General features: G+C 37.9%; 2 protein-coding genes and 1 pseudogene across 3 annotated transcripts; 2 read left to right on the plus strand and 1 right to left on the minus strand.

Annotated features, from left to right (window-relative positions):
• Positions 1–265: 265 nt before the first annotated feature.
• Positions 266–3,924, plus strand: LOC122613390. Its single transcript, XM_043787542.1, has 4 exons — positions 266–444; positions 688–1,113; positions 1,181–3,609; positions 3,666–3,924. Exons 2-4 carry the CDS (start codon positions 759–761, stop codon positions 3,789–3,791), a joined length of 2,910 nt encoding a protein of 969 aa, XP_043643477.1. The 5' UTR covers positions 266–444; positions 688–758; the 3' UTR covers positions 3,792–3,924.
• Positions 3,925–6,183: 2,259 nt separating this feature from the next.
• Positions 6,184–7,580, minus strand: LOC122613418 (annotated as a pseudogene).
• Positions 7,581–9,354: 1,774 nt separating this feature from the next.
• LOC122613416 lies at positions 9,355–14,453 on the plus strand. Of its 2 annotated transcripts, XM_043787573.1 has the most exons (6): positions 9,355–9,558; positions 9,660–9,713; positions 9,793–10,212; positions 10,282–12,743; positions 12,813–13,033; positions 13,114–14,453. In XM_043787573.1, the coding sequence occupies exons 2-5, from the start codon at positions 9,701–9,703 to the stop codon at positions 12,939–12,941; spliced, it is 3,024 nt and encodes a 1,007-aa protein (XP_043643508.1). In that variant the 5' UTR covers positions 9,355–9,558; positions 9,660–9,700; the 3' UTR covers positions 12,942–13,033; positions 13,114–14,453. The 2 variants fall into 2 exon arrangements, with proteins under 2 accessions (XP_043643508.1, XP_043643509.1); XM_043787574.1 differs by lacking the exon at positions 9,660–9,713.
• Positions 14,454–14,951: the final 498 nt, after the last annotated feature.

The raw sequence follows: 14,951 nt of genomic DNA on the forward strand, positions 1-14,951 counted from the left end.
TATAAATATATCGATATACTTCCGATAAATAAATATTTTTATTTTCATGTTTCTTATTAGCGCACTAACATGAGTGGATAATATATTATGCAGCTTAATAAAAACTGAGTGAAGCAAAGCAATGCGTGTTGGAGCTACATCGAAATTAGATTCGGTCGAATCACTTGGGATCGTTATGACTTGGGGCTGGAACCCGGCTAAGCCGAACATCTGGTGGATGCGAACTCGGCTGTCGCGAGCATGCTTATCAGTTGATTCCCAAGCGGCGATTTAGTGTGTTTACGTTTGCCCAACTGTTGATAAATGACTCTCTTGTTTATGTGTTTCTATTGTGAAGTGCACGTTGTTTGAAGCTTCCTGTGTTTTTTCCAAAAGTTTGTTTATATTCGGAGATTTTGATGCTTCTAAAAGGAAAAAATCTGTTTCCCTTTTATTACCCCAAAGGTATTTATTTTTGCCTACACACATTTTGTTTTCTACATCGCAACTCACCGATCATAAATTAATAACATAATTCCGAAACTCTGTCACATCATCCAAAAATGTTTGCACTTATTCGGTATGAAAATGCCGTTGAACAATTGGTAAGAATGGTAAAAGTAAGGAAAAGTTCCACAAATATAAACCATCGTATGTACCTTTATTGGATTCATAATTAGATTTCTAAAATTCTATGATTCATTTCAGTCTAAACCTACCCTATCGCTTAGTTATACATACATAAATGTATATTTATACAAAAAATAGACGGAAACGGCATGTTTATTCTCAATGCCGACTGTATTTTGGAAATAATGAAATACGTAATTACTGATTGCCAGTATAATAAGCGTCATGTTAAAATGGGGACTCTGGCCTACAATGACTTAATAAACTTTGTTCTGGCCCACGAATTCTTCGTCGAATTGCTTGCAGGTCATCACAAAATCCTTTACAAGGATCTTGAGTTGGCACTAGCGTGCAGGACAATAAAGCTGCTTTTAGATCTTCGAGTAATTAAGCAATCGAACGGAGGATTTTTCTGGAGATCCTTTCTGAAATCGGTCAGTGAAGAAAGTCCGTTCGATGTTCAACTGTCTTTTCAAGGCTTATACGTACATATTAAAATAACAGGTAGGTAGCGATCTTAAACTCTTAGACTTCTAAACTTAAATTAATTGCCTTTAAATTGTATTTTAAGGCATCTCATCGGGCCGCACACACCAAGAAACGTTAAAATTTGACTTAACGCTTACTGTAGAAGCATTGGCTGACATTTTCCGCTCCAACCAAAATGTAACCAAGTTGAGCTTCGAAAGCACTGAAGTGCATGGAAGTCTTTCCGATATCATACCCCATTGCGCCAATCTTGAAGAACTGAGTATCACGTTGCATGCAGGAGACGTGGTATCCCAATATGAACCACTAGTAAAGTTGCCCAATCTGAAAAACATTTTAGTTACTGGCTTACAAAGAAGCGAGTCGGAATCGCTGTTTTTTAGCAATTTAAGAAAGTGGCACAGGCCATCGAGTCTTCCAGCTTTGACACTAAAAATCGAAGATGACCTAACTGACATTGATCAACCTGTAACGTTTGCCACTTTCAATTCATTACTATGTTTGCGTGTGAACGAAACCAAATCTTATTATGAATGGAATGCAATTTTTAGGGCCGAGTACGATTTATCTGCAATGGAGGACGACAGCAATTCAATAGATGATTCTCTTGCCACCATTAGATTGGGTGAAGGTGTTAAGGTCAAGTTTATAAGGTCTGAAGGTAAACTTGAGTTAAAGTTAGGCGATAATTCAGACATTAGTCAAATGGGATCTTTATCAAAACTGCCCAATCTTACTCGCTTGGTAGTCCAAAATAAGACGTATTGTTCAGAATATCCCGATTCACTTGCCAAATTCCTGCGATCAATGGCTCCAAACGGGTCATTTGCTTTAAAGTCATGTAAAATAAATTATGGACAATTACATCAAGCTGAGATTGAAGAGCTTGCGAAAATAAAGTCACTTCGATTCCTCGCATGCCATTTACACGACGTGCCTGATATAAACTTCAGTCAAATGACAAACTTGCAACACATGAAACTCAATTTCCGCCATAATTATTATCACATTACTTCTAATGTAATCCATAATCTGCTAAGCAAATGCCAGGTGCAAGCAACCATATTCAGTGAACATGTTACAATTACCCTATTGAGGACAGAAAAACGTCTAGAGATTAATCTGTTTAATTGTGAAAACACTGACTTTGCTATTCCCCTTGCCAAACTAAAGGATTTTAATACCCTCGTGATTTCAGGGCGACAGGGATTGGAATATCTTAATATGATCTTCGATGCTTTCGCAGCCAATTTAAGTACGATCGAAGAATTGGATTTATCCGAATTGCGACCTTACAGGTCCGAATTAAATAGAGTACGTTTCGAAGATATTTCCAAAGTGACCGAAATTCAAACCATTAGGTCACTTCGATGCTGCTTATCAGATGTGACTGGTGTTCAGAATTTGGCAGATCTACAAAAATTAGAGAACTTGGAAATATACCATTCTGGAGATGGCAATCTTACCGAACTTTTCACAAAACTTGCAGAGAAAAATACAATTAAATGTATAAGTACTGGAAAACTCACCCACGAAGAGGTTTTAAAGATAACCCAAATGAGGTCGATGAAAACTTTGGTGTGTCGTTTATCAAACAAGGATGACCTCAAATTCTTTGCTGAGCTAGCAAACTCCAGTATCGAAGAATTAAATATTATCGAATATAATATTTCAATATGGGTTGCACCCTCTACGATAAGGAAAAGGCTACTTTGTAAAAAAAAGCTGAATTTTTTTGAAACCGTTGAAGTTACTAAAATAACAGGACTGAAAAGATTATGTGCTGGTTTCGTTGATTTGGAGTGTGCGCAAATATTAGATAGACTACCTCACCTAGAGGACCTAACCATTGGCTATATTGACATGCCACCCAGAACTAATTTGGAAAATCCGCTAAGGGTTCTAGCACTGAAGTCACCATCGACTCTCAAAAAATTGGAGCTTTGCAACTGGATTGGCGAAAGCGAGTGTGAATGTTTGACTCAATTCGAAACATTGGAATCTTTAAAATGTTCATTGCGTAATGAGACGGGCATAGATCATTTGGCCAATATACAAAACCTTAAAGAATTACTTATCCACCGTGCTAGCGATTCGCTTACTAATCTTTTCCGTTCCTTTGCCCAAAAAAGTGATTCCAAGTTGGAGAAACTTCAAGCTCCAGTCACGTGTTCTGATGAGATGCGTGAAATATCAGAGATTAAATCACTAAGAACGCTGAATATTGATTTGACAAAAATGTGTGATAATTTATCAGACCTCAGTGGATTAAATGAACTAAAATCGTTGAGTATAATTGATGGTTGTGGATGTAAATTAAATAGCGAAAGCTTTTTGCCAATTTTTCGGTATTGTCAAAAGCTTGATCGGGTCGATTTGGGATTATATTATGGGGCGGCTTTAGACTTAGTCTGGCAAGTAAACAATGTTCTGAAATCTATTCGAGATGCCGCAAATCAGAAACCGCTACAGCTAAGAATTTTTAGTGTAACGATTACCCCGAAAATTCATGTAAGTATCCCAAGTGTAACAGAATTTTCAAATTATTATAAATGATATTCTTGCAGGTGGAAGACATTGATGAGACAATCTTGAACGTTTCTTATTCGTACGAAAAAGACACGGCTGTTTACGAATTAGAATTTAATTCTGATAACGAGGATTCGGACGATTCAGATTCTTTTGACTATTAATAGTTAAACTAATAGTTAACTAACTTTAATCAAAATCTAAAAATAAAATTCCCGACTATCAGATTCCGGTACTCAGCTGGTTAAAGTGCGGATGAAAAATTTAAAAATTTTCTGACGTTTCGATTAAAATTAGAAAAAACTATTCAAACGTACCTTTGTAATACACAATGTTGTAATTATAAATATATATATAATTTTTTTGCGAAAAAATGGTTGCCTTAATGCCTCAAATATTGTGAGTATAAAAATGTATATTTCTAAGCCCATATACATACATTACACAAACGACATTTCTCGTGCTAAAGCTTACTTCGGCTGCATCCAAAAGACTGTTTAAATAGTTCAAGCCCGTCGATAGCTCTCTGTAAACGCACTTCATATTCCTCGAACTGATCCAACATATCGCTATTGCCGGGATTGGCCTTCTCGTGCACATGATTAGGGATGCCATTTAAAAATCTGGAATTGGAGCTGGCCGACACAAAAGGCACAAAGAAATGGCACATAAGAGCTGCGAGCGCAACTAACTTTGGGCCACCCAGTCGTCTTAGAATAATAAAATCTCGAGACGTCACAAGAAAGCTACGTATGTATGTATATGGTGAAGTTAAAGCTGATAATCCGAGGTCATGGATTGTTACTTAGGCTTTCAACCTCGATTGGCAGCCAACAGGACTGTAATACAAACCTGTAGGAAATATATTTGCTTAGAGGGTTGAATACAAATTAATCAGCTTTCAAACTAAATAGCTTTGTTTAAAGAAAATATACTTTTGTGCTGACTTGTGATACCTAAACATGTTAAATGTCATTAAATCATTAGATCAGATGTTAACTATTTAGGCACGATACCAGCTTGTAAAGCGTGCCGTATGTTGCCCAAAATCAAACATCTCAAATCAAAAATCTCCATGCTTTAGAAATAACTCCTCACTGGCGATAGCTGGTGGCTACATATGTCATATTCAGACACAACACATGGATGATTGTGGCGTTATTATACCCGTTACTCGTAGAGTAAAAGGGTATACTAGATTCGTTGAAAAGTATGTAACAGGCAGAAGGAAGCGTTTCCGACCATATAAAGTATATATATCCTTGATCAGGATCAGTAGCCGAGTCGATCTGACCATGTCCGTCTGTCCGTCCGTCTGTCCGTATGAACGTCGATATCTCAGGAACTACAAAAGCTAGAAAGTTGAGATTAAACATACGGACTCCAGGGACATAGACGCAGCGCAAGTTTGTCGATTCATGTTGCCACGCCCACTCTAACGCCCACAAACTGCCCAAAACTGCCACGTCCACACTTTTGAAAATTGTTTTGATATTTTTTCATTTTTGTATTAGTGTTGTAAATTTCTAACGATTTGCCAAAAAACTTTTTGCCACGCCCACTCTAACGCCCACAAACCGCCAAAAACTGCCACGCCCACACTTTTGAAAAATGTTTTGATATTTTTTCATTTTTGTATTAGTCTTGTAAATTTTTATCGATTTCCAAAAAAACTTTTTGCCACGCCCACTCTAACGCCCACAAACCGCCAAAAACTTTCCTTCGCACTTCCACTAGCTGAGTAACGGGTATCAGATAGTCGAGGAACTCGACTATAGCGTTCTCTCTTGTTCATTTTTATACCCGTTACTCGTAGAGTAAAAGGGTATACTAGATTCGTTGAAAAGTATGTAACAGGCAGAAGGAAGCGTTTCCGACCATATAAAGTATATATATTCTTGATCAGGATCAGTAGCTGAGTCGATCTGGCCATGTCCGTCTGTCCGTCTGTCCGTCCGTCTGTCCGTATGAACGTCGATATCTCAGGAACTGCAAAAGCTAGAAAGTTGAGATTAAACATACGGACTCCAGGGACATAGACGCAGCGCAAGTTTGTCGATTCATGTTGCCACGCCCACTCTAACGCCCACAAACCGCCCAAAACTGCCACGTCCACACTTTTGAAAATTGTTTTGATATTTTTTCATTTTTGTATTAGTGTTGTAAATTTCTAACGATTTGCCAAAAAACTTTTTGCCACGCCCACTCTAACGCCCACAAACCGCCCAAAACTGCCACGCCCACACTTTTGAAAAATGTTTTGATATTTTTTCATTTTTGTATTAGTCTTGTAAATTTCTAACGATTTGCCAAAAAACTTTTTGCCACTCCCACTCTAACGCCCTCAAACCGACAAAAACTGTCAGTGTTGAAGATTCTCCTTCGCACTTCCACTAGCTGAGTAACGGGTATCAGATAGTCGGGGAACTCGACTATAGCGTTCTCTCTTGTTAGTGTATCGATTTACCCGAAAATCCATGTAAGTAATCCACGAGTAACAGAATTTTAAAACAGAATTTTCAAAATATTGTAAATGGTATTCTTGCAGGTGGAAAACATTGATGAGTCAATCTTGTACGTCTCTTATTCGTACGAAACAAATATGGGTGGAGTCGAAATAGAATTTAATTCTGATAACGAGGATTCAGACGATTCGGATTCTTTTGACTATGATTAGTTAAAACCTAATTTTTAAAAAAATGGTCTCACAAAACCTAACAGATAAAACCAGAGATAACGCTACAGTCGAGTTCCCCGACTATCAGATAGCCGTGATTATAATGTGATTCTAAAGGTATATATAACTTTTTTGCAAAAAATTTTTTGTCTTAATGCCTCAAATATTGTGAGTATAAAACACTGAATATTTCTCAGCCCATATACAGGGTATTCACCACAACAGACATTTTTCGTACTAAGGCTTACTTCGGTTACATACAAAAGACTTTTCAAATTGCTAAAACTCGTCGATAGCTCTTTGTAAACGCACTTCATATTAATCGGCCAACGTAGTTCCTCGAAGCCCCTAATTTCTAGGATGCTGGCACTGAAAGCGAGTTCAAAAAAGTTCCGGCGCACATGTGACACACACTCTATGGATTCTCTACCGTCCGTGAACTCATTAAATAGAAATCTTGCAAGTTGGATCATTTTGTAGCTGGCCACCACCCGGGTATCCTGTTTGTCCATTAGTTCCTTGAGGACAGAAAAGTTTCCAAATTTGCGCGCCAACACTTGGAGTACGGGGGATGCGCTGGCACCTATTAAAATCATTAAGAAGCGCTGCCAGTTGTGACCGAATTCTCTCTACAAGTCGCGAATATTGATATATATATTCAGATTGTCGGATTGATCATCGTTTTAACAGACAATTCGAACTCATGATATAGAGAATCTATAGAATTTCAATAAAACTGTGCGGCAGTTCTTTTACGAAAGTGGGTATATCTAATTATACCACGTACTCGCTGGCATTTCGTGGGTTGGACACGACGTCAAGGTTAAAAAAACGTTAGTTAGACCGTAGGGATGCAGATGAGCCAGGGTCTCAAGCCATTTAAATTCTTCCTGGGGCCAAGAAGTACCATTCGAGATGAACTGGGACCATGTGAGCGCCTCGCCTAGGGAAACCACTTTCATGTACTGGCCCACATCACATATATTTCGCGGTGCTCAACGGCAACTGAGGTAGTAACTAAGGACCTTGCCATTTACACTGGATGCATTTAGAAGCGGCGATTGAAAACTCTGTTCATTAGTTCGCCCATTACTTTAAAAAAGTTCTGGTTAACCTGGTTTTCCAGCATTTGTATGATATCGAAATAGGAGTCGTTGGTGTAACGCATGTTCTACTCGCCGCAGGCGTGGTTGTAGTAATTATCACAGGGATTGGCCTCCTCGTCCACATGATTAAGGATGCCATTTAGACGTCTTGTATTAGAGCTGGCCGTTACAAGGGGCGTTTAGTTTAGTGCGAGCGCACTGAAACATTAACCGTCGCATCATAGTCCAGAAATACTATTGTTACGTAGGCTTTATACCTCGATGGCATCCCACAGGACTGTAACCCAAACTTGTTGGAAATACAATTGCATGGAGAGTAAAATACAAAATAATCACACTCCATTGCTTTGTTTAAAGAAAATATACCTTTACGCTTGCTAAAATCGAATTTCATATATGTTATACAATTATCACACGTGTTATAGTTTGAAACGTGCATCTTGTTTAAAGTATAATTGTCCAATGCGTTATCGCTGAGTGTCTGTTTTCTATAGGCTTATGTTTGCCATTGGGATTTTTAAATCATGGTTTATTTTATTGTTCCTGGGAAAAGTTCGCAGTAGCCCCGGTGAAAATTCTGCCTACTTTCAGTCCTTACGTATGATTATATTTATTTCCGAATCTTTTATGCTCCAACTCACTACGGTGAAAATTCGTTATGAACCGTCATTTTATGTGGCCAAGTTCATGAGATTATTTTGCGGAGTGCAGCAGTGAGGATTATTAATTATAAAATAATTATCATGCATATTGTTCTGGATAGCTATGGCGCTGTTTCTGTCTGTTAAGATGGCCAGTTGAGATATGCCTATCGGGAGGAGATAGTCCAAGGCTTTGTCTATCCCCAGAAGTTCGGATGTTAGAGAGGACAGGATTTTGTTTGCATAAAAGCTTTCTGTATGTTTTCAACTAGAAATTAAAAAGATTATAAAGGCTACGCTTGGGTTGATAGTTATTAACGGAACCGCCAGTGAAGTTATCTCAAATTTAATTTAAGTTGGTAAAATCCTTTTTTTCCTGTGGGAAATCTTAGAATATTTTGGCGGAATGTGTTTCTTTTATTTATATTTTCGCCACTATTCTCTTCCGGAGTGATCTGAGTGGCGCGCTTGCGGTTCAGGAATTTTTCGCTTCATACATTGTTCTTAAAATGCACCTTTTCTTTATTCACTTTCAGGGTGTTCCGAGATTTTGCTCGCTCGCGATTCCCAGTATTTGCTGACTTTTTCGTCCACTAATCGAACACTTATGTATATATTTTTTGTTCTGCTATTCTTTTTTGATGTCAGCCAAATTTGGGCGGCCTCGCAGTTCTAAGAAATTTCAGTTTCTTTTTCTTTTTTTTACTTTTTTGAAAATTTGTCTTCCTAATCTTTTATTGCTCACTTGCATGCCTGATTTTGGAGTACTTTCTTACATTTCAAAATTAGGCAGAAGCTGCCTTGCGGCTTGCTAGTTACAAAAATCAACTATATGTATTTAACTACATTTCGTTATTAAGTTTAACGAGTAGGTGCTAGCGCTTCAAGGGAGCTATCTCTTCTTGAGAACGAATCCAAACGCTTGCACAACCTGCTCCTAAGATTGCTAATCGCCTAATTAGTTGTTAATATTAAAATTATATTTTAAGTAATTATATTTTGAATTGCCGAACGACGCGAAATAGTGGTGGAACCGAAATAGTGGTGTGCAATATACACAAGAGTATAAATATATCGATATACATCTGATAAATAAATATTTTTATTTTCATGTTTCCTTTTTGCGCACTAACATATGAGGATAATATATTGAGCAGCCTAATAAAAATTGAGTGCAGCAAAGCAATGCGTGTTGGAGCTACATCGAAATTAGATTCGGTCGAATCACTTGGGATCGTTATGACTTGGGGCTGGAACCCGGCTAAGCCGAACATCTGGTGGATGCGAACTCGGCTGTCGCGAGCATGCTTATCAGCTGATTCCCAAGCGGCGATTTAGTGTGTTTACGTTTGCCCAACTTAAGAGTTGACTTTCTCTTGTTTATGTGTTTCTATTGTGAAGTGCACATTGTTCGAAGCTTCTTGTGTTTTTTCCAAAAGTTTGTTTATATTCGGAGATTGTGAGGATTCTAAGCAAAAAATTCTGTTCCCCTTTTATTACCCCAAAGGTATTTATTTTGCCTACACACATTTTGTTTTCTACATCGCAACTCACTAATCATAAATTATAAACATAATTTCCAAAACTGTGTCACATCATCCAAAAAAGTTTGCACTCATTCGGTATGAAAATGGCGTTGAACAATTGGTATGAATGGTAAAGGTAAAAAAAAGTATAAACCATCGCATTTACCTTCATTGGATTCATAATTAGATTCCTATAACTCTATGATTCATTTTAGTCGCAACCTACCTTATCGCTATACATGAATGTATATGTATACAAAAAATGGACGGAAACGGCATGTTTATTCTCAATGCCGACTGTATTTTGGAAATAATGAAATACGTAATTACTGATTGCCAGTATAATAAGCGTCATGTTAAAAGTGGGACTCTTGCCTACGATGATTTAATAAACTTTGTTCTGGCCCACGAATTCTTCGTCGAATTGCTTGCGGATCATCACAAAATCCTTTACAAGGATCTTGAGTTGGTTCTAGCATGCAGGACCGTAAAGCTGCTTATAGATCTTCGAGTGAATAAGCAATCGAACAACGGAGGATTTTTCTGGAGATCCTTTCTGGAATCGGTCAGTGAAGAAAGTCCGTTCGATCTTCAACTGACTTTTCAAGGCTTATACGTACATATTAAAATAACAGGTAAGTAGCAATTCTAAACTCTTAAAGACTCCTAAACTTAAATTAATTGCATTTAAATTCTATTTTAAGGCATCTCATCGGGCCGCACACACCAAGAAACGTTTAAATTTGACTTAACGCTTACTGCAGAAGCATTGGCTGACATTTTCCGCTCCAACCAAAATGTAACCAAGTTAAGCTTTGAAAGCACTGAAGTGCATGGAGGTCTTTCTGATATCATACCCCATTGCGCCAATCTTGAAGAACTGAGTATCACGTTGCATGCAGGAGACGTGGTATCCCAATATGAACCACTAGTAAAGTTGCCCAATCTGAAAAAAATTTTAGTTACTGGCTTACGAAGAAGCAAGTCGGAATCGCTGTTTTTTAGCAGCTTAAGAAAGTGGCACAGGCCATCGAGTCTTCCAGCTTTGACACTAAAAATCGAAGATGACCTAACTGATATTCATCGACCTGTAACGTTTGCCACTTTCAATTCATTACTATGTTTGCGTGTGAACGAAACCAAAGCTTATTATGAACTAAAATATAAATGGAAATGGAATGCAATTTTTATGGCCGAGTACGATTTATCTGCAATGGAGGACGACAGCAATTCAATAGATGATTCTCTTGCCACCATTAGATTGGGTGAAGGTGTTAAGGTCAAGTTTATAAGGTCTGAAGGTAAACTTGAGTTAAAGTTAGGCGATAATTCAGACATTAGTCAAATGGGATCTTTATCAAAACTGCCCAATCTTACTCGCTTGGTAGTCCAAAATAAAACGTATTGTTCAGAATATCCCGATTCACTTGCCAAATTCCTGCGATCAATGGCTCCAAACGGGTCATTTGCTTTAAAGTCATGTAAAATAAATTATGGACAATTACATCAAGCTGAGATTGAAGAGCTTGCGAAAATAAAGTCACTTCGATTCCTCGCATGCCATTTACACGACGTGCCTGATATAAACTTCAGTCAAATGACAAACTTGCAACACATGAAACTCAATTTCCGCCATAATTATTATCACATTACTTCTAATGTAATCCATAATCTGCTAAGCAAATGCCAGGTGCAAGCAACCATATTCAGTGAACATGTTACAATTACCCTATTGAGGACAGAAAAACGTCTAGAGATTAATCTGTTTAATTGTGAAAACACTGACTTTGCTATTCCCCTTGCCAAACTAAAGGATTTTAATACCCTCGTGATTTCAGGGCGACAGGGATTGGAATATCTTAATATGATCTTCGATGCTTTCGCAGCCAATTTAAGTACGATCGAAGAATTGGATTTATCCGAATTGCGACCTTACAGGTCCGAATTAAATAGAGTACGTTTCGAAGATATTTCCAAAGTGACCGAAATTCAAACCATTAGGTCACTTCGATGCTGCTTATCAGATGTGACTGGTGTTCAGAAATTGGCAGATCTACAAAAATTAGAGAACTTGGAAATATACCATTCTGGAGATGGCAATCTTACCGAACTTTTCACAAAACTTGCAGAGAAAAATACAATTAAATGTATAAGTACTGGAAAACTCACCCACGAAGAGGTTTTAAAGATAACCCAAATGAAGTCGATGAAAACTTTGGTGTGTCGTTTTTTAAACGAGGATGACCTCAAATTCTTTGCTGAGCTAGCAAACTCCAGTGTCGAAGAATTAATTATTATCGAATATAATAATTCGATATGGGTTACACCCTCTCTGTTTTATACGATAAGGGCAAGGCAACTTGGTCACTTTGATATATGGTACAAAAAACTTCATTTTTTTGAAACGGTTGACGTTTGTAAAATAACAGGACTGAAAAGATTATGTGCTGCTTTTGTTGATTCGGAGTGTGCGCAAATATTAGATAGACTACCTCAACTAGAGGACCTAACTATTGGCTTTACTTACACAACTAATTTGGAAAATCCGCTAAGGGTTTTAGCACTGAAGTCACCATCGACTCTTAAAAAATTGGAGCTATGCAACTGGATTGGCGGCAGCGAATGCGCATGTTTGACTCAATTCGAAACATTGGAATCTTTAACATGTTCATTGCGTAATGAGACGGGCATAGATCATTTGGCCAATATACAAAACCTTAAAGAATTACTTATCCACCGTGATAGCGCAACGCTAATTAATCTTTTCCGTGCCTTCGCCCAAAAAAGTGATTCCAAGTTGGAGAAACTTCAAGCTCCAGTCACATGTTCTGATGAGATGCGTGAAATATCACAGATTAAATCACTAAGAACGCTGAATATTGATTTGACAAAAATGTGTGATAATTTATCAGACCTTAGTCGATTAAATGAACTAAAATCGTTGAGTATAATTGATAGTTGTGGATGTAAATTAAATAGTGATAGCTTTTTGCCAATTTTTCGGTATTGTCCAAAGCTCGATCGGGTCGATTTGGGATTTTATTATGGGGTGGCTATAGACTTAGTCAGCAAAGTAAACAATGTTCTGAAATCTAATCGAGATCCTGTAAATCAGAAACCGCTACAACTAAGTATTTTTAGTGTATCGATTTACCCGAAAATCCATGTAAGTAATCCACCAGTAACAGAATTTTAAAACAGAATTTTCAAATTATTGTAAATGGTATTCTTGCAGGTGGAAAACATTGATGAGTCGATCCTGTACGTCTCTTATTCGTACGAAACAAATATGGGTGGAGTCGAAATAGAATTTAATTCTGATAACGAGGATTCAGACGATTCGGATTCTTTTGACTATGATTAGTTAAAACCTAATTTTTAAAAAAATGGTCTCACAAAACCTAACAGATAAAACCAGAGATAACGCTACAGTCGAGTTCCCCGACTATCAGATAGGTATATATAACTTTTTTGCAAAAAATTTTTTGTCTTAATGCCTCAAATATTGTGAGTATAAAACACTGAATATTTCTCAGCCCATATACAGGATATTCACCACAACAGACATTTTTCGTACTAAGGCTTACTTCGGTTACATACAAAAGACTTTTCAAATTGCTAAAACTCGTCGATAGCTCTTTGTAAACGCACTTCATATTAATCGGCCAACGTAGTTCCTCGAAGCCCCTAATTTCTAGGATGCTGGCACTGAAAGCGAGTTCAAAAAAGTTCCGGCGCACATGTGACACACACTCTATGGATTCTCTACCGTCCGTGAACTCATTAAATAGAATCGGATCATTTTGTAGCTGGCCACCACCCGGGTATCCTGTTTGTCCATTAGTTCCTTGAGGACAGAAAAGTTTCCAAATTTGCGCGCCAACACTTGGAGTACGGGGGATGCGCTGGCACCTATTAAAATCATTAAGAAGCGCTGCCAGTTGTGACCGAATTCTCTCTACAAGTCGCGAATATTGATCATCGTTTTAACAGACAATTCGAACTCATGATATAGAGAATCTATAGAATTTCAATAAAACTGTGCGGCAGTTCTTTTACGAAAGTGGGTATATCTAATTATACCACGTACTCGCTGGCATTTCGTGGGTTGGACACGACGTCAAGGTTAAAAAAACGTTAGTTAGACCGTAGGGATGCAGATGAGCCAGGGTCTCAAGCCATTTAAATTCTTCCTGGGGCCAAGAAGTACCATTCGAGATGAACTGGGACCATGTGAGCGCCTCGCCTAGGGAAACCACTTTCATGTACTGGCCCACATCACATATATTTCGCGGTGCTCAACGGCAACTGAGGTAGTAACTAAGGACCTTGCCATTTACACTGGATGCCTTTAGAAGCGGCGATTGAAAACTCTGTTCATTAGTTCGACCATTACTTTAAAAAAGTTCTGGTTAACCTGGTTTTCCAGCATTTGTATGATATCGAAATAGGAGTCGTTGGTGTAATGTTCTACTCGCCGTAGGCGTGGTTGTAGTAATTATCACAGGGATTGGCCTCCTCGTCCACATGATTAACGTCTTGTATTAGAGCTGGCCGTTACAAGGGGTGTTTAGTTTAGTGCGAGCGCACTGAAACATTAACCGTCGCATCATAGTCCAGAAATACTATTGTTACGTAGGCTTTCGACCTCGATGGCATCCCACAGGACTGTAACCCAAACTTGTTGGAAATACAATTGCATGGAGAGTAAAATACAAAATAATCACACTCCATTGCTTTGTTTAAAGAAAATATACCTTTACGCTTGCTAAAATCGAATTTCATATATGTTATACAATTATCACACGTGTTATAGTTTGAAACGTGCATCTTGTTTAAAGTATAATTGTCCAATGCGTTATCGCTGAGTGTCTGTTTTCTATAGGCTTATGTTTGCCATTGGGATTTTTAAATCATGGTTTATTTTATTGTTCCTGGGAAAAGTTCGCAGTAGCCCCGGTGAAAATTCTGCCTACTTTCAGTCCTTACGTATGATTATATTTATTTCCGAATCTTTTATGCTCCAACTCACTACGGTGAAAATTCCTTATGAACCGTCATTCTATGTGGCCAAGTTCATGAGATTATTTTGCGGAGTGCAGCAGTGATGATTATTAATTATAAAATAATTATCATGCATATTGTTCTGGATAGCTATGGCGCTTTTTCTGTCTGTTAAGATGGCCAGTTGAGATATGCCTATCGGGAGGAGATAGTCCAAGGCTTTGTCTATCCCCAGAAGTTCGGATGTTAGAGAGGACAGGATTTTGTTTGCATAAAAGCTTTCTGTATGTTTTCAACTAGAAATTAAAAAGATTATAAAGGCTACGCTTGGGTTGATAGTTATTAACGGAACCGCCAGTGAAGTTATCTC

This window comes from Drosophila teissieri, chromosome 2R (assembly GCF_016746235.2).
Source record: "Drosophila teissieri strain GT53w chromosome 2R, Prin_Dtei_1.1, whole genome shotgun sequence".
Classification (NCBI taxonomy): Eukaryota; Metazoa; Arthropoda; class Insecta; order Diptera; family Drosophilidae; genus Drosophila; species Drosophila teissieri.

Bases quoted from the DNA above. Each gene is read 5' to 3' on its own strand.
- LOC122613390 (XM_043787542.1), top strand. From the start codon at position 759: ATGTTTATTCTCAATGCCGACTGTATTTTGGAAATAATGAAATACGTA. The intron at 1,114-1,180 runs GTAGGTAGCGAT...TTGTATTTTAAG, and splicing joins CGTACATATTAAAATAACAG to GCATCTCATCGGGCCGCACA. The intron at 3,610-3,665 runs GTAAGTATCCCA...ATATTCTTGCAG, and splicing joins CGATTACCCCGAAAATTCAT to GTGGAAGACATTGATGAGAC.
- LOC122613416 (XM_043787573.1), top strand. The intron at 10,213-10,281 runs GTAAGTAGCAAT...TTCTATTTTAAG, and splicing joins CGTACATATTAAAATAACAG to GCATCTCATCGGGCCGCACA. The intron at 12,744-12,812 runs GTAAGTAATCCA...GTATTCTTGCAG, and splicing joins CGATTTACCCGAAAATCCAT to GTGGAAAACATTGATGAGTC.